The following is a 21621-nucleotide window of genomic DNA, read 5'->3' on the forward strand; positions in this document are numbered from 1 at the left end:
CACATATTTGGATATGTTGAGTTTCCATTTTCATTCAGTTCAAAATTATTTCTAATTTCCCTTTTGATTTCTTCTTGGACCCAAGAGTTATTTGGAAGTATGTTGTTTAATTTCCAAATATTTGGGGATTTCTCAAATAAATTTCTGTAATTAATTTCTATGCAAAATGTGCACAATGCATTCAATCCTTATGGTGACAGTATGTTGCAGATACTGCTCCCATTTACAGAGGAACGCCCTGAGAATTTGAGGGGTGACAGCTCCCATCACACAGCCAGTAGGAGGCAAAGCCAGAATTCAACCTGGCCCCGGGTGGTCCCTGAATCCTGCTCTCACCTGATGCACTGGAGGGCTCCTGTGTGAGGTCACTGATGGAGGCACGTGCAAAGGAGCTGGGGACCCCAGGCACAGCATTTGAGTCTGGCAGGGCAGGACTGGAGTTTCATTGGTCAAAGGAGTGGGGGTGTGGAGGTGACAACACCCACAAAGCCAAGACATTGAAAGAGTGTGGCTCAGTTGAGTGATGGCCGGAAGGTGGCTGCTGCCTGGACTAAGAAGTCTTTGCTCAGAACAGACGACAGAGCGGGAGTGAGGCACCCCGAGGTGGCGTGAGGGTATAAAGAATGAAGCCAGCTTGGAGTGAGGATGTAGGCAGCTGCCTCCCTGGGAACATCTGTCAGGTTCCCCTGGGGACCCCCAACAGCTAGCACACAGGCGACACTCACTAAGCATTTAGGACTGGCTGACAGGTGCAAGCGCTGATTGACAAGCTATAAGAGCCAAGCGTGGGGAGACGGAGGGCACCACACCCTGAGCACCCACGTGGGCTCCCGGCATGAGCAGCTCAGGACCCTCCCTGCCCTGCACAGAAGAGGAAGCCAGGGCGCAGGGAGGTCAAGCCATGTCTCCCCTCACCAGTAAACAGGGGCCCTGGGTCCTCTCCAGACCTCTCTGACCCCAGGGACACAGAGCAGACGGGGAGGGGGGCCCAGCTGGGGCCTGGGGCATAATCGTTTCTTGGAGGGGCCGCCGAGAGCTGGAGCACCGCACTGTCCTGTCAGGATGCAGAGAGAGCAGCTTTCATCTAAGCTGGAGGTTTCCTGAAACACAAACCAGGAAGGACTTCCATTCTGTAGGGCCCGAGAAAAATGACCTGCCCGCTGAATTACAGTTTCAAGGGAAAGACCAGGTGCCTGCAAACTGCCCACTCCTCGTGGCTTTCTGTATTAATCATGTTTTTTATTTCGTATATTTCATGATGCTTTGACATCCTGGGGCCTTGCAAACCTGGGTTAGATAATTCTTAGAGATAACAAACAACTCAGGGAGGTGGGGCGCTCCTTTGATATGCAAACCAACCCATCTGCAAATATGCAGACACCCCCCCCCCTCCATTTATGGGCTCCTCCAGTCCAGGACACTGTCCTCCTGCCCTAAATGCCCCCAGAGCCAGGTTCTGGACTGGAGCCCACCTTCCAGCCCAGAGGCCAATCTTAAGCCTGCTCAGCATGCCCACCTTCTTGCCCCTTCCTTCCCCTGGAAACCCCAATGAAAGCTCTGCCCATGCCTCCCCCTTGCTCCCTCTGCCTCACGACCCACACAGATGCTTCCTACATGGCCCTGCGTGGCATTCTGTGCCCCGCTGTCTGGGAACTATAAGGAATAAAGTCTTCTTTCAAAGGCAGTTGTCTTGAGTCTATTACCTTGCAATACTAATTAAGATGAATCCCAGGTACATTTTAAAACATTTTCCCACAGGCAGCCGTCAGTGCAAATGCGAGGACCAAGGCTGGGCATGCAGGCTCCCATCACCTCGCCTGAACATCACCTGCTACATGGCCGTGGGCGACTTCTCCAAGTTTGTACGTCCTCATCTGCGTGACCGGGCTGATGGCACCTCCAGCCCAGCACTGTAGGGAGCTCTAGGGGAAATAACCTACAGGCCATGGACAGTAGCTACATTTTCAGACTGCTCAGAATGCAAATCCACCAGCCCTCATTGCGTGACTTGGTGGGGGTCAGTCCATCTTCCACCACAGAGGCCAAGGGCCAGAGCCCTGGGGTCCCACCTCCTGGCCCAGCACAGCCAGACAACCTCTGCACAGTCAGTCACCTGGAGTCTCCCACTTCCACAAGGGGCAGGAGGAGTCCCTCGTGCAGGTTCGTCTGCCTGGCCAGCATCTCTCTGGTCCCACCCCTGGACAGAGTGGAGGGAGGCCTGACCTCTTTCCATGGTTCCTTTGAACCCTGAATTCTGCAGGCCACTGGAAAGTTCCTGAGGTCAAGACATCCAGTGTCCTGAGATACAGGAGCATTGTTTCGTGAGTGGGTGCGCGGCTGTGGCCACTGCCTTTTGGGGATGGAGACTTTTCCTGGATCCATCTGCTCAGAGAAGGCACCTCCTTGATTGGTAGGAAGAAGTTCACCAGGGGATGCACCAAGGCGGGCAAGGGAGGATAAAAGCTGGCAGTTCATAATTTAGCAAGCCAGGAATCACCTCATCCTTTACCAGTGTGAAAAACCTTTAAGGCCAAATTAACACGTATGCGATTCTGCTACAACCCTGCAAGGGTCAGGCTTGGCAAATGGAGAATCTGAGGGGTCCCTGGGTGCTATGCGATCCCTGTGCTCTGAGGCTGCCTACAGTCACGGTGTCACCTCCCATGACCGTCCCTGGGGCCTCACTGAGGGCCCCAATCAGCTCGTGGTGCACAGGGTCCAGAAGTTCCAAGGGAGGCACCTGCAGGAGCACCCGGGTCCTCCGAGCAGGGCATCCTTGGGGAGAGGACCTTGAGGTTAAGGACCAGGGACCTCTGGATGTCCTGATGTCTCCAAGCCTTGGCTAACCCCAATGACCCCAGTACATATCCCAAGAAGGGAAGGACCTGGGGAGGGGACAGCGCAACGGTGACACAGCCCCTGAGCCAGAGTCCTCCTGGATTAAAGTCAGCATACAGTATTAGTCAGTAGAATAGCTGGACCTATTTCTGCAAACTCCCAGCCTACTGCAAAGTTTAACATTATGTACAAAACACAATCCCATGGCCCACAGGGGACAACGCCCACTAGTTATTCTTTGGATGGGTAAGTTTTCCTCGCTGGACAAGGACATTCCTCACCTGCTCTCCTCTAGGCTCCCTGGTCGTGGGAAGTGCCTGGCCCTCCACTCTGTGCAGGCGGCCCTCGGGACGAACCTCCCCTCCCTGCACCTCCCGTTAATCCCCTCCCGCCCCAGTTAAGTTACCCCCAACAAACATGTCAGGGCGAGTCTCACCGGTGTATGGGGTCTGGAAGTTCCCCAGGAGGTGCTTTGGGTCTGTGATGTTCAGTGCCCCTTGCAGTTCTATGACATAGAGCCCAGCTCCCACCCGGTCGTTCCACATCCCACACACTCCCGGGTGGCTTGGTGTTGGTTTTGCTTTCTGCACTGCGCCTCCCCTCCTGAAGTTTCTCTTTCTCCTGGGGGACTATCAGTTTCCAAACCTGGGCTGGTTCTTACTCCTCTCTCCTCCTCCTCTCCAAACCCAAGCAGTCACAAGTCACGCTCAGGCCATCTTTCCAGTGGCTCTCGCTCACAGCTCCAGCCAGGCTGGTCCGGGGCCGTGCGCCCCCCAGGCTCCTGCGGCCTTTCCACCTGTGGCCGGCAGATGCACCCAGATGTCCCTCTCTCCTGGATCCCACACCACCACTGATGACACAAGTCTTTGAAAAATGCCGTGTCACTCATGTCTCTTTTTCCTCAAAACTATACCGCCCCTCCCACCTCTGAGCTTGTTATGGCATAAACCCCAGCATGCCGGGCCCACCTCCATCTGGCCCGACTTTATTTCTTTGACTTAAGAAACGGGCTGGCCTGGTGGCCAAGTGTTAAGTTTGAGGGCTCCACTTTGATGGCCCAGTGTTTCACCAGTTTGAATCCTGGGTGTGGACATGGCACCACTCATCAGGCCACGCTGAGGCAGTGTCCCATGTGCCACAACTAGAAGGACCCACAACTAAGAATATACAACTATGTACGGGGGGGTGCTTTGGGGAGAAAAAGGAAAAAATAAAATCTTTAAAAAAAAAAGAATAGAAAAGAAACAATGTTGCTTTCGGATTACCAAAATCAATTATACAATTTTACAATTAGTTTTGCTAATTGTAAAACATTAGAAAAATAAGGAAAAGCAGAAATTATTCCTACATTAATCAGAACGGCACTGAGGCTGGACACGGGTGTCCCACCTGTCATGAATTATCCATGACCGTCCTTTGCCGATTTCTGTATTAGGGCCTCCTGTTTTCCCTTCTCTTCCAACATTTAACTCACTTACTGGCTTATTGTGACACTGTTTCCATTGTGGGAAACACAGAGAAGTATTAAAATTTAAACACAAAGTTGCCCCTTATGCTCAGGGCCAGAATAACCCCAGGAAGAGGCGGGGGACGGGGCGGGGGAAGGCAATGTCCTGCTGGGGCTTCTGTGCCCTGTTCCTGACCCCAGGGCACACTGTGGAAGCAGCTATCTATCCTGATTTCTCACACCATAATGTACGGCGAGCATCTCCCCACGTTGTTAAAACTGCGTTCTCTCTCCCTGAAACTTCGTGTTCCACGGGGTGGATGTGCCATGGCCGATTTCGACATTTTCTCTGTCGTTAAGACATTCCTTTCCCTAAGCTCTGCTAATTTTTTTTGTTAATTTTTTTATTTTTCCCTTTTTCTCCCCAAAGCCCCCCAGTACATGGTTGCATGTTCTTCGTTGTGGGTCCTTCTAGTTGTGGCATGTGGGACGCTGCCTCAGCATGGTTTGATGAGCAGTGCCATGTCGGCATCCAGGATTTGAACCAACGAAACACTGGGCCGCCTGCAGCGGAGCGCGCGAACTTAACCACTCGGCCACGGGGCCAGCCCCATAAGCTCTGCTATTTGAAATGTCGCATGCACCTGTTCCCACATCCCTGTTGACATTTCTGGTTTTACCCGCAGGATGCCATGGGATATTTGTGAGCCCGAGATCTGCTGCCAGGCCACCGGGCAGAGGGCCGCTTCGGGTCCCAGCCCCAGAGGTGCCACACCTGAGCCTCACCTGCGCTGAGCACGACCAGCGGACACCAGCCACGAGTAAACGGAGACGCCAGGGTGTTGTCGTGACCTAAGGCCACGTTAAGTCTGTGTAAGTCTACATCAAGGAGATGGAGAAGCGTGCATCTTGTTTTCACTCTCAATTCACAATACTGGCAACAATGCACAGACGGTCTCGAATCCTTACTACTGTGAATCATCGTTACTTCTCTAACCATTTCCACTGGGACCTTTTCACCGCCTCATAGATGTGCACGATTTCTTTAATGTTAGATACGTTATTTCAGTGAGACAGCATCTCACAAAAACAGCCCAGTGTGTCACGGGGCTGGGGCTGGGGCTGGGGTGGGGGCCCTTGTTCCTTTGGTTTTTCCAGGACTCAGCGAAGCCCCAGCCAGGTGGCGCCTGATGCTGGTCAGCAGCCTGCTCATTCGGGCTGGGGTTTGACTGCAGAAGCTTGTATTCTTTTCCTTTATTTTTATTACACAATTAACGCGTTCACGGCGGAGAAAATTTGAAATAAAGATAAGCAAAAAGGAAAAACAAAATCAACTGAATTCCCTCCACAGAGATAATTTCTTGACACTTTGGATTCATTTCTAACCCTTTGGTATTTTTCCCTGCCTGTAAACAGTTCATTTACGTGTATAATCACATACATGTAAACACGTATTTTGTGTCCACATGCATTTACGCGTGTATTTTGTTAACCAAATAGAATCGTATTATACATTCAATATTTAGCCACTTTTGAGCCCATCATTTCTCACAGCTGTAGAATGTTCCATGGGGTGGCTGTGCCATGGCTGATCTAACCACATCCTGATCCATGACCCTGGAGCTGATTCTGTGCTCTCACCCTCAGATGCCGAGCTGGCTGGGCCTCCAGGCGCACCCTACTCCCCACTGGTCTGAGGGCGGCTTAGCGCTCCTAGCCATCCTCCAGTGGCTTCCCCAAAGGGACCTTGGTGGAGCCCCTCCAGGGCCCTGGCACCCGTTTCCCACCGAGTGCCAACACAGTGACACTGGGGTTCCATTCTCCAGATTTCTGACAGGCCACACGGGCATCTCTGTATGTGTGAAGGCCATCCCCATGATTTCCAGCCAATCCGTCTCCATCCACAGTCTTCCATGGAACATGCTTCCCTATCTCTGTTCCCATCCATTTGCAGGAAGTTTTCAGGTACCAAGGGCATCAACCCTTGGCCTACAGTATATGTTGTAGATATGTTTCTCCTGTTTGCTTTTTAATTCTACTGATGGTGGGTTTGGGGATGCAGAGACATCTGACGTCTCCAGGTGCACAAACATAGCCTGGCTATCAGCCAGCAATTTCCTGCAGTGTTTCTATTCTCAGAAAGTGCCCTCGAGGCCACTTTCCCATTTTGCCATATTCGATGGGAGTCTGGGTGGCAGAGCCGAGGGGTTGCCCGCCTGGTGACGGGCTCCCCATCCAGGGTGCCCCATCCCCGTCCTGCACTCCTGGCCAAGGCTGCCGCCATGCAATGCCTTCTCCTGTGAAATGCAGGTGGTGACCTTTGCACGTGTCGTAGTAGGTGTTGGGGGCCTGGCAGAGGCGCTGATAGAATCCTGGCTCTGGCGGTGCCTCTAGAGTTGTGGGTTTGGATGCAGGCCGAGTTCAGGGAAGGGGCGTGGAGCAGGAGGAGCAGGGAACGAGCTCTTTCCCATAAACTCATTCAGGAGGAACGACACTGCCTGCTACCTGTCTTTCTTTGCTTCAGAACTTTATCTTTTGTTCCAGGAAATGAAGCATCTGCAACTCTGTTTAAGGTTTTTAAAAAAATCATTTTCCTGACCCTGAAAGGATTCATTTGGAAGAATAAATCTGCAGAAACTGTGACACCCACATGCCCTGTAGGGTCCATGGCAGTGGGTGAGGAGTTTCAAGAGCCGAGTTCTTGTGAGATGAGCCCCTGAGTATTGCTTTTGAGAAGTTTGGCAACAAACAGAGCAGTACATCAAGCGGCCTTTGTCTGCCGATATCCTTTATGTAAATGCTCCCACCGCCGCCAGCTTCAAGCCGCCAGTGCGATGTCACCAATGCGATGTCGCTGAGTATGCATTGGAGAAGAGATGCAAGCGGTGTTTCCACCATCTAGATAGAAAAGACATAAACATCTCAAGAGCATGGATAATTGTAAAATGTATTAAAATTATTAGGAAGAGTGCTGTGTCTTTATTACCTTTATTTTTCATAAAATTAAGTTATATAATTTAATTTTTAATGTGGATGTGCAATGGGGGTTGTATCCTTTTGCAGATTTTTCTATTAGGTTCTTTTTCTTCCTTACGGATTTACAAGAGCATTTTATGAGTTAAAAAAATCATCTTGTGATGCATCTGTTGCAATTTTTTTCCCAGTTTGTGGTCAGAGGACTACAATTTTTTTTTTTTGAGGCATAGACAAAATTATTAATCTTGTCCTTTGGAGTTGTGTGGCTTGCTTGTAAAAGCCCTCCTCACTCCAAGATTATAAACTCTAATTTTTTGTAGAGCTTTTATAGATTTATATGTCACAATTAAATTCTTTCTCCATCTGGAACGTATTTTGCTAAGGAGTGAGATAAAGATCCAGCCAGTTGCCTCAATTCCATTTGTGGATCATCTGCCTTCTCCCTAATGCCTGAGCTGCAGCTTCCACGTGTCCTAACTTCCCACACGACTCAGGCCCTTAACTTTGTTCCATTGATCGGTGCTCAGCGACATCGATCATCTCGTCCTTGTGACAGACCTGGTGCCTCCTCACTCTTCTTTTCCAAAAGCATCCTGGCCATATATGCTCACGTTCAGGTTTCTGTAAACATCTGAGAATTAATTTAAGTATTTCCAAATCAGCATTTCGATGAAGATCACAGTTCAGGTACAGACTAAAGGAGTGAGTAAACCTCTTTTATCTCCCAAATTTCAACACTTTCTAACTTATCCGGTTTATCCCCTGGTCCTTTCGGTTTCTTTTGCTGTTCTAAGCAGGATCTCTTCTCCGTGGTGTTTCCTACCCGCTGGGGTTGGAGTGATGCGGGCCATGCCTCTGGCTCATGGTTTCCTTTGCCAGCTCTTCCTCATTCATCCCGTCACTCAACAGACCTGCATGGAGCCACTCCTTCTATCTAGCTCGGCCTCTGAATGAACAGGTTCCCTCATCTCCAGGCTTCCAGGTGCATCAGCCTCTGTGTGCCGGCCCAGGCCAGGTCTGAAAGTCACACCCTATAGAGGAGGCCCCTCCACGCTGCTCCCTCCTCCCAGGTTCTCAGGACTCTCCTTCCCTGTCCCCTTTCAGCTCCTGCCCCTGGGGCCCTGCACTGTCTGGGATTCCCTTACACCTGCTGCCAATGGGAGGGCGCCGCCTGTTTCCTGGAAGGACTTTTCCGATAGACTATTGTCCTTATCTATCGACATTACATTGTTACTATGCCCACTGACAGCATCATCACCTGCCCACTGGGTGCGGCACGGCTCACCCTCATTCCTCCTCTCATCTTTCGCCTCCCTAGTTGTCCCTGCAATGAAGGCACAGCGACCACCACCTCCATCTCACATCTTCATCCTCCTCCTCCAGTCCATTTCCGAATCCTGGTGACTCTTCCTCCAAAATCCATCTTACAATGGATGTGATCCTGCGATTACAGCTCACCCCCTTCCCTGGCTCCCCCTCCGTCCATGCCTCCCAGGGTCTCCCACTCCACTTTTGCCCCCACAATTGATTCTCCCAGAACAACGCGGGAGCCTTCAGAAGCAGGAAGCAGATTGTCTCTCCCCACTGTGGAGAACCTTCCAGTGGCTCCCCAGGGCATGCTCAGAATAGGAGTAAAGGCTTGAGTGGGGCCGAGGCTCCCCGCCCACTCTCTACCTGTCCCCACACTTCTCATTCCTGCTGGCCCTGCTCCTGCCGGGGCGGCGCCAGTTCTGACTGTAGGACTCCACACTTGCTGTTCACTCTGCTCACTTGCTCAGAATGCTCTGCCCTAAAGCTGCACGACTCTAGAGGTTCCCATTGGCAAAAGGGCCTCCTTCATTGTTGGGGAACTCTGAGCAAATGTGTGTGACAGACCTTCTCACCTGTCTCCTTTTTTCTCTTTTTTTGGTGAGGAATATTGGCCCTGAGCTAACATCTGTGCCAATTTTCCTCTATTTTGTATGTGGGATGCTGCCACAGCAAACCCCAGGCTGCAGAAGTGGAGCACACGAACTTCACCACCACGCCAGTGGGCTGGTCCCCTGTCATCACATTTTTTATCTCTCTTTTGCATTTTCTGTTAGCACTGCAATCTGGTTAATTTCTCCAGATCTGTCTTCCGCTTCATCGATTCTGTCTCCAGCTGCGTCTAATCTGCTATTTTAACCCATCCACTGAACTTCACAAACTTTGATTTTTTTGCTGTTGTTTATAGAAGTTCTCTTCAATTTTTGTTTTTGAAAACTGCCTGGCCTTTGTTCTTATATTATCTTCTTCCTCCACATGTTTATTTTAAACCCACTTGTGTTTTCATCTATAGGCGATAACTTCAGTATCTGAAGTCCTTCACGGTCGATTCTTTTAACTCGAGCACATGGTGGCTTGTTTCCTTTGGTGTTGTCATCTCCAGCCTAGTTGCCTTTCTCTTTGACAACTCTGCACAGTCTGGGACGAAGGAGGCCCCCCCGGGGGAATTTGTGCTTCTCCCGCCAGCCGCCTAGGACCCTCCTAACCTGGAACTCTGGGATAATGTCTTGGCTTAGGGTCTCCCAGACAACACAGGGATTATGAATTTTTAGTGCAAACCAGGCTGAGGGCAGCCCTGATCTAAACTCTTGGGGAATATTCTACCCCTCCAGAGCCTGAGCCAAGCAGACATGTTTCCTGGGTGCTCCTGACCCAGTGCTGCCCATTCTGTGGCTGGCTCCCCACTGTCCTTCAGTCCTCAGCTCAGACATCTTCCCCTTCCATCCTGTCTTGGCCACACCACTCGGGTTTATACTTCCATTCTCTGAACGTACACCGTTTTTGTGCATTGGTTGACCTATTCATAGTCTCTCTCCAGGAGAATATAGGCTCCACGAGGGTGGGAACCATGCCCTGCTTTTTCTTTCCTATGTTCCCAGGGTTTAAAACTGGCTTGACAATCATTTATTAAACGAACAAATGTTTGAACCTTTGACTCAACTCTGTGAGGGTCGCCTGGGATGTTTCCTGGGACAGCTCCTGGTGGAATTTCTAGCTTCCACAGCAGCCAGTCAGCAGCCGTAGTTCATGGGATGCCTGCTCCATGCCACTTAGCAGAGCATCCCAGGGGTGGTGCCACATACTGTCTCGACTCATGAAGTGCAGGCTCTCGTCAGGGGTGGACAGGGCAATAAGACAGGCAGGCACTCCTAGGTGTCTGAATCTCTAACCCTATGTTGAATATCAAAGGATGGATTATTGGTGGTGCCTTCAAGGTGAGTCCACCCATCCTATGGAGTTCTTGTGCCAAATACCCACATTCCTGTTCCACCTTCATGGAGCATCTCAGACATGCCCTGGGGTCTGGAGCTCTGCAGCCACGCTTCCTGTTCACGTCATTCCCTGTGCACCTGCCCTGTACCAGGCTGCCTGAATCCCTGGTCACAACTGTTCCTTTCCTTGTGAGGGGACTGCCTCCCTGGCCACTGCTTGTGAGCCGCTGTGCCTTCCATGCAAAGAGTTTCAGCCCCAACCTCAGTGATGGTGGCTCAGCCATATGACGTGTCCCACTCATGGGAGTGGGATATGACATAAGCCACATCCAGAGGTTTCCCAGATCTGTCCATTGTTCCACTCGGGACAGCTTACTCTGCCCTGCTCCTGAAGTCAGAGAAGGCACTGAAGAGCTGTGGGCTGGAGCAGGCTGGAACCATCCAGTTGACCCAGGCCTGGGCCCTAAAGGAGGCCCTGGCCACTCACCTGACTGGCTGGAGCCACTCCAAAGGTGACAGTGCCTAGGAGTGCAGCAGCCGCCCCACGTGAGCATGGCGGAGGCAAGTGCCAGCACACTCTCTGTGGCTAACTCCAGGCCCAAGAGCCTGCAGTGCTCACGGCTCAAAGACGCACATCATGGTGCCTGGCCTGAGGGGAGCCCCACAGTGCCCACACCCTGGAGATTGCCTCCTCCCCTCTCCTGGAGGGGAGTTTCGTGCCTGCTTGGTGCTTCATCACGTCCCCAAGCCTGGGGTGTATCATCTTTTTTTTTTTTTTGAGGAAGATTAGCCCTGAGCTAACTGCTGCCAATCCTCCTCTTTTTCCTGAGGAACGCTGGCCCTGAGCTAATATCCGTGCCCATCTTCCTCTACTTTATATGTGGGACGCCTACCACAGCATGGCTTGCCAAGCAGTGCCATGTCCGCACCGGGATCCGAACCGGCAAACCTAGGGCTGCTGAAGTGGAACGTGCGCACTTAACCATTGCGCTACGGGGCCAGCCCCCGGGGTGCATCATCTTAACCCAGGCTGAACAGATGAATGAGTTTCCAAAGAGCAGGAGGTCCCAACCCACCAACTAGAAATGCCAGAGCCACCACCTGCAGGCGGAGGGCCCCCCAGCGACGAGGGGCGGGACCGCGGTAAAGGGGTGGCAGCCTTCACTTAGTCCAGTCTTCCAGGAGTTGGGGTTCCAACAGAGCGGGAGTGCTGCCGGGAAACAACCACTTGGAAATCCACGGCTTTGATTTATTTTACAAACTTGACGGGCAGGTGGCGCACTGTCAGGTCCTCAGCAAAGGTTTTCAGGGTGCCCTGTTGGGATCCCAGGACTCTAGGGAACTGTCTACTGGGGGCCTTCCTCCCCAACCACACCCAGCCACTCCAGCCGTCCAGAGAGGTTCCTCTGGAACTAAGTTCCTGCTTCAAATAAACAGCCATCAGAAAGAACAGCCGTGCTCCAAACACTGGGCTGGGGGTGGGGGCTCATTTGATGGGGTGTCCTCTCAGCTCTCAGGGCAGTCATCCTGGGACCCACGGTCCTTGGAAGGAAGATGAACATGGAATCATTTTTAAACACAGAGAGCGACAAAGCAAATAACAGGTTCTGGCCAAAAAACTAACTCTGATGACCAAAGTGATATCTGTCCACTATAGAAAACCTGGAAGATACAGAAGGCCACAATCTCATCACCACTAACATTTTTGTGTCCGTATGGTCCCCCCTTAACAAACAGACATGCACAGGGTCACAGGTACAGCGCACACAGTGTGTTTCCAGTCTCCGCCTCCCCGCCTCGCAGGAGTGTTTAAGGCTTTCCACCACAGTGGGTACCTGGTGGGCCCACACCCTTGCTTCTCCCCTTAGTAGCTGCATAAACTCATCTGCCTCAGTTTCCTCACCCTAAATGGTGATGGGACAGGACTGTCATGTCCATGAAGGGCTCACGACAGTGGCTGGCACAGAGGAGGGGCACAGCTCTACTGTGGCGGGCAACTGGTGTCAAGCCCTCAGGTGCAGGGTTTGGTCACCCCACATTTCCTCACTTGACCCACCCTCCCGCACTCCTTGCCAGGCGAGATGCTGGCGCACACAGACACCAAGTGTCAGGCGGCCCATTCATCTGACTGCAACTGTTCCTCGCTGTCCCACAGCGCAGCACGCCAAATGCTGAGGTCAATGGGTGTCTGTCTTCTGCCCTGTCACCAAAGGCAGCCTGTTCTAGCAGGGGACTGAGACCTGCCCTCCGAACACAGTCATCCCCCCATCTCATAGGTATGAGACCCGCAGGCACTCTGCCTGGCAAGAGCAGCAGTGTAAGACAACACCAGTCAGCTGGCGGAGGACAGAGGGACCCTCATGGCTCTCAGTTGTACCATCCCAAAGGAGCAGGACCATGTGGGGAACACAGATCCTCTTGTTCTCCCCAAAGCGCAACCCTGGCATTAAGCAGTCACAGCTGTTTGCAGCTCCAGATCGGGGAGTTACAGCCGGAGGAGGCTGAGCTTTTACAAAGGAGGGAGCCGGCTGGGGTACTGTGTGTGGGAGAAAGAGCTACGGGGCGCTCGGATGGTAAACCCCAAGGGCAAGGGAACAAAGTCAGTTTGCCTGGGTTGGACTAGTTTCAATAAAACTGCTTGTAGACAGCAAGATACAGACAGGAACCGGGAGGGAAAAGCAGCTGTGTAACACTGTGGATACAAAGAAACGGAAGAGACGCCAGAAAAGCTTTTCCTAAATCTCAGCGCAGGATCTGGTGACTGACCAGAACCGCCGCCAAAAGGATGGGGGGAGGGGACTCCTCCCTGGGCCCCCAAACTTAGATGTCCTTTCCCAGGGCCTTTTTCCACCTTCCCTGCCTCCTGGGCCCAGCGGGCAGCTCTGGTCTTTGCCTCTTACTGGCCTGAGTCCCCAAGTTCACTGTCAGCGGCAGGGCCAGCAGCCGCCCCTGCCCCCAGACATTTGTTCTCCATTGTCTCGTGCAAAAAACGCAGAAGAGGCATTGCTGGATACTAAGAGGGCTCGGGCAGAAACGGGACACTCCAAAGGGATTCATGGAGGGTCAGTTCTACACACGGAGCCTGTGGGGCGCCCCAGGCCCCCGGGGGCAGGAACCGCAGCCACCCGCCAGGGCCTGCGGGGAACACAGGGGCCGGGGAGAACAAGGAGACGGTGGCGGGAGTCAGGAGGACTGGAGGCGTGCGGGCTTGGCGGTCTGGGGTCGGTGTGGGGGACACAAGGGACGGCAGGGGACGGGCGGGCTCCGGGGGACGAAGGGAGCGCGCGAGGGGGGCGGGGAGACTCGGAGGATGCGCTGGACCGGGGGGGCGGGGACGCGCGGAGGCTTGGGGGTTGGTGCGTGGAGACATGGGGCACGCAGGGGGACAATGAGTGCTCCCGGGGAGGCTGCGGGGGTGCGCGGGGCGTGGGGTTCCGGACGGGCGCCAGGTCCGGGACAGGAGAGCACATGGGTTGGCGCGCGGGTTGGACTGACCCGGGTCTCGCCAGGCCCCTCCCGGCCGCTCCCGGGGGGCGGGGCGGGGCGCGCTGGGCGGGGCCTGTGCGCAGGCGCGGACGCGCGCTCCCGCCGGCCGCGGGCACGGGACGCCTCGCGAGGAGCCGGCAGGGGGTGGGAGGGGCCGTACCTCACTTCCGGCGAGCGCTCCGCGGGACGTGATTGGCCCCAGGGCGGCGGGCGCGCGCCCGCCCAGCCAATCGGCGGCGGCGGCGCGGCCAGGGGGCGGGGGCGCGCGGCGGGGGCGCGCGGCGGGCGGGGTGGGGCGGGGCGGCCGCAGCCTGGTCGCCGCCCGCGGGCCTGTCCGCCGCCCGCCCGGCTGTCCCCGCCGCCCGGCAGCCATGTGACCGCGCCGCCGCCCTCCGCGCGCCCGGCCCGCCCGCCCGCCCGCCGCGCGTCCGCGGCCCGGCCGCAGCCCCAGGCCCGAGGAAGCGGCGGGGCCGGCGCCATGGCCGAGCGGGGCCGCCTGGGCCTGGCCGGCGCGCCCGCCGCGCTCAACACGCCGGTGCCCATGAACCTGTTCGCCACCTGGGAGGTGGACGGCTCCAGCCCCAGCTGCGTGCCCAGGTACGCCGCCGCCGCCGGCGCTTTGTTCCCGCGCGCACCTGCCGGCCGCCCGGGGCCCCCACCCAAGGCCGTCGCGTTTGCGCCCCTCCTCCGGCACGCGCGTCCCTTGCGAGCAGCCCCCGGCGCGCAGAGGGTCCCTGAGGTCTCGGTCCGCGCCGGGCACGGAGCGGCGCGGGTATCTCAGGCCCCGCCGGCTCCGGAGGCTCTCCCGGGCGCTCACCTGGTTAGCTCTCAGCCTGCATCGCTGCACCCGCCTACTGATGCGGTGCTGGTGGAGTTGACTTACGGTGTCTCGTCTCTTCACCGGGTACCACAGATTTCCTTTTGCGTCTACCACACTGAACAAGCCTGTGCGGCCTGGGAGTGACCCTCAGGGCGCGCAGTGTCCAGAGGACGCACAAATCTACGACCACGATTGTATTCCTTCGTCCAGTACACGCATTTTTTCATCATCTTGGGGGTCTGGCGCTATCCTCTCTGTCCTGGCCGGTGGTCATCGCCTTTTACCTGTTTGCACTCTGGCTGGTGATTTAGAGACACTTCTTTGTACGTAAACACTGTTCGTTGCATCCTGCTCTTAATTTTGTCGTCACAAAAGACGCTGCTCTAGCCACTTGGTGGGGAAGCACTCCCTTGCCCGTGGGTAGCAGCTGGAGGAGGTTTACCCACATGTCAGCGCACTGGATAGCCCACCTCCACTCAGACTCACAACTTCCCTGTTTCTCCTGTCAGCTTGAGGCTCTGCGGGTTTTCTCCCCACTCGGTGGTCCCTGCTGACCAAGCTCGCAGGCTGAGGGGGAGAGACAAACTGGCACCCAGTCTATTCTGGAATAGATGCTAGGCTGTGAGGGCTGCAGGGAAGAGCTCTCCCTGGGGAGACCTCCCAGTGGGACTTCAGGAGTGCGATCGGGCACAGGAAGTGGTGGGTGTGCACCAAGGGGGCCACGCTCTCTGCCCTGGCTCCTTCAACAGGTGTTGCTGAGTGAGGCACTGGGGACACAGAGGGTGCCAGACAGCAGGGTTTTCCTTCCCACAGCACAGGGCTGGGAGCTCAGGGCATTGGCTGCGCTGAGTGGAAGGGATGGGTGTTTAGCATCACTCCCAGACATGTGTGGGGCCTCCTGCAGGATGCTGTGTCCATGAAGACTTGACGGTCAGTGTCAGCCAGGGTTTGGGGCGAAGGACTCCAGACCTACCTGCTTGCCTCTCTTCTGGGAATCTCTGGGCCTCAAGGCCAGCCTCAGGAGCATTTCCCCAGCCTGGCTTCCTCTCCTTTTCCCATCTTGGCAATTGCCCCAGCGTTGGGCCTCACAGCCAAGGGTCCTCCTGGACCCTCCTTCTCCCATGCTTCTCTTGTCTGTCCCCCTCTGCAACGTCACCACCATCCCCTGGACCGCTTGCGCTGCCTCCTCTGCCAACACTCCCCAAGTCCACAGTTGCCTCCTTCCTGGCGGAGTGCCCCCCAGGCAGGGCACAGAGTAACCTGGCTTTGCTGTGCCTCTTCAGCAGCTTCTCGGGGCTCTCTGAAAGACTCCTGAAGTTTTAACCAGAGGGAGGCAGGGCAGGTGGCAGGAGAGGCCAGGCCAGCAGGGGCTGTGTTGAGGGGCCTTGTCAGCCCCCCCTTGGAGATGGTCTAGGAAGCCCACCCTGGTGTGTGTGCAGGGAGAGCATGGAGCAGGATGTAGGGGCCTGGGCTGGACAGCACTAGGTGTTGAGGGCTAACTGGCTCTACCTGGAAGGGATGTGGGGGGAAGAGTAAGGTGGGACAGCAGGTTGTGTTCTGTGGGTGTGGAGTTGATGGACCATGGGGTGAGCAGAGCAGCCGTCAGCGAGGGTGGGCACAGGGTTTATGTGCTGAACGTACAGAGCATGGTTATAGTGAAGCCCCCTTCCTGTCCCGGTGCAGTCCCTCCCGCTGCGAGCTGGTGCTGGTGCCCGGCTTGTACCTCCTGAGCTCGCATCCTCAGGCAGGCTGGTCCCCGGCTTGTACCTCCTGAGCTCGCATCCTCAGGCAGGCTGGTCCCCGGCTTGTACCTCCTGAGCTCGCATCCTCAGGCAGGCTGGTCCCCGGCTTGTACCTCCTGAGCTCGCATCCTCAGGCAGGCTGGTTCACGTTTTGCTCATTTGGGACTTTGTGTAAAAGGAGTTGTACTTTCTCTGTTTGTTCTCACTTCTTGCTTTTGTCCCATATTTAAGTTTCTGAGCAGGCGCCGAGCTGATGGCTGTTGATGCCTCAGGGTGGTCCTGTAAGACAACAGTGTGTGTCTCTGCTGTGTCAGGGGACCTTTGGCTTGTTTCCAGGTGCTGGCATTCTCGCACCTGTCCTCTGTGTGCGTGCCTCCGGTGGGCAGCAGGCCCGTCGTCAGCATGTGCCCGTAGTGGGGTTTGGGGGTGTGCTGAGTTTTACTACCAGGCGGCTGCCCAGGGCAATTGTGCCAGCTCCGGCCCCCAGCAGCGGGGACGAGAGTCCCTGCTGCTCTACATTCTTGCCAACACTTGCCTGACTTTTAATTTTTGCCAATCTGGTGGGTGTGAAATGGTATTGTGGTTTTAATTTGAATTTCTCTGATTACTAATGTGGGTCATTTGTACTTCCTCGTCAGCAAAATTCCTGTTCATTTCTTTTGCCAATTTTTCTTTCTCCTTTTTTTCCCACTCCTTGAGTCTCAGCAGTTTCTTTAGGGGATGGTGATCCCTTTCCAGCTAGATGTGTGGAAACCGCCCTTTCCTGATGGTGCGTGTTTCTCAGCTGTCTTCGCACAGTTTCTGCCGCCTCCAGAGGCCACTCGGCTCTGGCCTTGGTCTTGGTCTTGTTTCATCCTCTTCCCTTCCCGGTGGTGGCGGGAGAGCTCTGCTCTTCCTGGGAGCTCGTGCTAGGCTCTGGGGCTGCGGCTCTCGGAGGGCTCGGTTTCGTGGATTTCCTCGAGGTAGCCGTTGCAGACAGTGCTCCTCCACAGTGACCACGGAGCCACGGTGTCCGATGGTGTCCACCTCCCCTGCCGTCTCCTGCCTGTGCCCCACTGCTGGCAGGCCCAAAGTGTGGCCTCCTGTGTCCCCGGGCTCCAGCAGGGGGCTGGGTCACTTTAGACCCTGGCACTTCCTGCTTAATTTTTTTTCTGTTGAGGTTTATTAATTTCTAAGTTTCATGAGGCTGGGCATCTTTTCAAAGCTTATTGTTCACTCCCACTTCCACCTCCACAAACTCCTTGTTCATGGCCTTGGCCCATGTGAGGCATGTCGTTGAGGGTTAGTTTGCACATGGCCCAGGCGGGATGGTCTTAGCTGGAAGTGTGAGTTTTGGGAGCTGTGTGCTGGGTCAGCCGCGCCCCTGCCAGATGGCCGTCTCACCCCCCAGGGCTGCGCTGGCGCCTCCTGTCAGCAGCAGGGGGCAGCTTGGAGCTCCTGGGCCTGGCTTCTCGCTCAGCACCTGCTATAGGGCCCCACCCCTCCCACAGCTTCAGGCGGTCTCTGCTCTGTTGTCTCCTGGTGTTCCGCTGTGGGAATAAACCGCTCTGTTTCCATCTGCTCTTCTTGGTGGCTGTTGGGCTTGTTTCTGGTTTGGGGCTATCTGTGCAAAGCTGCTGTGACCACAGGGCTTCGGGGGATGTGTGTTTTCACTTCTCTTGGGTAATAACTGGCCACAAGGGAGGTGGGTGTGTGTCAGCTTCATAAGAAGCTGCCAGTTTTCTAAGGTGGTGGCACCAGGTTCCACTGCCACTGGCTGTTCTGTGTTACGTTCAGTGTCGTTGTGTTTGTGTATCGGCACGTACCTGCAGTTTTAGCCATTCTAATGACTGCGTGACGATTTCTCCTCAGGGTTTTATTCTGCATTTATTGTGAGCGGATGTTGAATGTAATCAAACACTTTTCTTTTATTAAGAGTATCATGTGATTCTTCTTCTTTAATTGCTGATGTGGTAGATTACAGGAGTGGATTTTGTATTAAACTAACCTTCCATCCTTGGAAAAATTCCACCGTGGTCATGTGTGTTGCCCTTCCTGTTCAGTGGTGAGTTTAGATTATTAGATTATTGGTTTAGGACTCCTGTGCCCAAGTCTAGGGCTACAGTCTCCCACAGTCTCCCTCTTGTCTTCTGCCCTCATCAAGTTTTGGTGCCAAGACACCTTGCAGAATGAGCTGGAGCGTCTCCTCTTTCGCTGCATCACGGGGAGGTTTGTATAAATCCCGAGTTGTTCATCCCCTGAATGGTCGGGAGAAATCGCCTATGAAATAGCCCAAGCTTGGACTGGCTTTGTGGGAAGTGTAACTCCTGATGCAGGACGCTTTTTTCCCCTTTTGAGTTAGTTTTGGAAATATGTTTTTCTGGAAGTTTGTCTGTTTTGTCCAGATTTTCAGGTTTATTGGTGTAAAGTTGTTCATGATATTCTTTTATCCTTTACCTGTCTGCAGGATCTGTAAAGCTGTCCCCTTTTAATTCCTCCCATCAACCGTTTATGCAGGTGGACATGCACACTGTGATCTCTCTGACCAGGGGTTCATCAATTTTTTAAATGAAATATTAGTCCTCACCTTTATTTCTTTCCACTTACATTCCTTAGGTTTATTTTGCTGTTTTTGTTCTGATTTCTTAAGATAAATACGTGGCTTGTTATTTTTCCTCCTCCTTTCCTTTTGCACAAGCATTTAAAGCTACAAAATAAGTGATGCCCTAGCTGCTTCTTAGCAGCTTTTACATGTAGAATTATTCAGTTTAAAATGTTTCTTAAATTTTGCGTTATTCTTTCTTTAACCTGATGGTATGTTTCAAAGTTTCTTAGTATCCACATATGTAGGTCTTTTTTTTACTAGTTACTCTTCCCTTGTGGAATTTGTTTCTTCTTCTCTTTTTTCTATTTGTTTCTGACTTAGTTACATTGTAGTCAGAGAAGGTGATCAATGTGACAGCAAGTGTTGAAATCTTTTGGAACTTGCTTTATGGCCCAGTGTGAGGTCAGTCTTCCTCCAAGTTCTGTTAGTACTGAAAAGGAATGAGTGGGGTGGTTGATGGTGGTGTTGGATACCTGTCCCTTAGGTCAAGCTGGGTTCATTCGGTCTTCACATCTGTTTCCTTTTTTAAAACCTTCTAAGCTGGTGTGGATTTGTCCCTTTCTGCTGGAGTTCCGTCACGTTGGGACCAGGTTATGAGGTGCACACGCGATTCTGGTTGTGACGCGGCCCCTGCCTTTGCCTCTCCGTCTGGTGGTGCTCTTTGCACCTGGACTGGAGACAGTACAGCTCTGGGAGCTCTTTGGGGTAGTATCTGCCTGTTATGTCTTTCCTACTTTTTTTCTTTAAACTTTTCTGTATCCTTACATGTCAGATGTGTCTTTGGTTATTTGGCATGTATCTAGATTTTGTTTTCATTCATTCTGACAATCTTTATTTTTTAACTAGAATATTCAATTCACTGTCATTTATCTGAAGGTATTTGGGTTCATGTCTACTGTTGTATTTTTGTGGTTAGGATTGCCCAGCACTCTCTCTGTTTGTGTCGGTTCTGTCTTACCTTATTCTGCTTGTTTCTTCTTAGTCTCTTTCACCTCTATGAGTTTGAAACTTACCAAGATGTCTATTTCATTAATGGTTACTGTCAATGGCAATTTGCATACCTGCTGTTATATTTTAAAGTTAATGTATCTTTATCTCTTCCTGGACAAGAGGGGGGCGTACAGCACATTATTCCCACCCAAACTTTCTCAGTTCTATGCTTTTGTTTAGTGTAATGGAATTGTCTTCTTTTTAAGCCCATGAAAGGTTATTATTGCTTCATCTTGTTAATACTTGATTCACACCAAAACTTACCACTTTCTTTTCTTCATTCTTCTTGCGTCTCACAATGTGGAATCATTTTTCTCCTTTTTCTGTCTGAAAATGCATCTTTAGGATTTCCTTTAATGAGAATCTGCTGAAACTACTGCTCTTTCTGTGTGTATGAGGACGTTTATCCTCCTTCCTGGATGGTGGTCTCTGGTTGTGGAGGGTGGTCTCTGGTGGTGGAGTTGCAGGGGGCGTCTCCTCCTTCTGGTGTGGAGGGTGGTCTCTGGTGGTTGAGTTCCAGGGGGCATCTCCTCCTTCTGGTGTGGAGGGTGGTCTCTGGTTGTGGAGTTGCAGGGGGCGTCTCCTCCTTCTGGTCTGGAGGGTGGTCTCTGGTGGTGGAGTTCCAGGGGACGTCTCCTTCTGGTGTGGAGGGTGGTCTCTGGTTGTGGAGTTCGAGGGGGCATCTCCTCCTTCTGGTGTGGAGGGTGGTCTCTGGTTGTGGAGTTCGAGGGGGCGTCTCCTCCTTCTGGTGTGGAGGGTGGTCTCTGGTTGTGGAGTTGCAGGGGGCGTCTCCTCCTTCTGGTGTGGAGGGTGGTCTCTGGTGGTGGAGTTCCAGGGGGCGTCTCTCCCCTCTGCACATGGCAGGTGCACCTTTCATGACTTTGCTTCGGTTTTGCTATTGAAAAGTCAGCTGTCAGTCCGATGTGACTCTTTTGAAGGTCTGTCCTTCCTCCTGTTCCTTTGCCACCGCTTCTCTGTTGTGTCAGGTGTGGGTTTCTGTTGTTTCCCCCCAAGTCCGTGCACTGGTCTTGTTGACTCTGTGAGCTGGTGGCTTTCATTAGTTCTGGGACGTTCTCAGCCAGAACTTTTGTTTGTTGCCGTTCCTTCTCTTCTGTCGTTGTGTCTGCCATGTTCTCTCTTCGCTTCTGGGTATCGACTGGACGTGCATTAGTCCTTCTGCTGGGTGTTAGTGCACAGTGTCCGGCTTGACAGGCTTGCATGTCCCTGGAGCCATGGCCAGTGCCCAGCGTCTTTCTGCTTCTGTCCACATCTGTCCTTTGGGCCTGGCCTCCATGAGAGTCAGTGCAGCACACTGGGCACTCTGTGGCAGACAGGGCCCTGGCCATCTCTCAGCCCTGCCCAGAGCCGGGCCGGGAGTAGCTCTGTGGTGACTGTTCCTGTGGTTGAACGAAGATACCACACTCAGGAATGTGGCTTTTGTTTGGAGTTTGGGGACGTCACTGATCTGTTTTGCAGGTGTGGCTCTGGGGGACAGTGCT

General features: G+C 53.5%; 1 protein-coding gene across 10 annotated transcripts in view; it reads left to right on the forward strand.

The window, feature by feature from the left end:
• The first annotated feature begins 14375 nt into the window (after positions 1-14375).
• PACS2 (phosphofurin acidic cluster sorting protein 2) overlaps positions 14376-21621 on the forward strand; it is a 70400-nt gene continuing 63154 nt past the window's right edge. For 7 of the 10 annotated variants that reach the window (XR_011504837.1, XR_011504838.1, XM_044774430.2 and 4 more), the window contains exon 1: positions 14378-14583. Coding sequence is in view for 6 of the 10 variants with exons in the window: in XM_044774430.2 (XP_044630365.1) it covers positions 14465-14583 (119 nt within the window). In the remaining 4 variants the exon portion in view is untranslated. Of the gene's footprint in view, positions 14584-21621 lie in introns of all 10 variants that reach the window. The other 3 variants (XR_011504839.1, XR_011504836.1, XM_044774435.2) reach the window with 3 other exon arrangements.

Source organism: Equus asinus, chromosome 7, assembly GCF_041296235.1.
Source record: "Equus asinus isolate D_3611 breed Donkey chromosome 7, EquAss-T2T_v2, whole genome shotgun sequence".
NCBI classification, from domain to species: domain Eukaryota; kingdom Metazoa; phylum Chordata; class Mammalia; order Perissodactyla; family Equidae; genus Equus; species Equus asinus.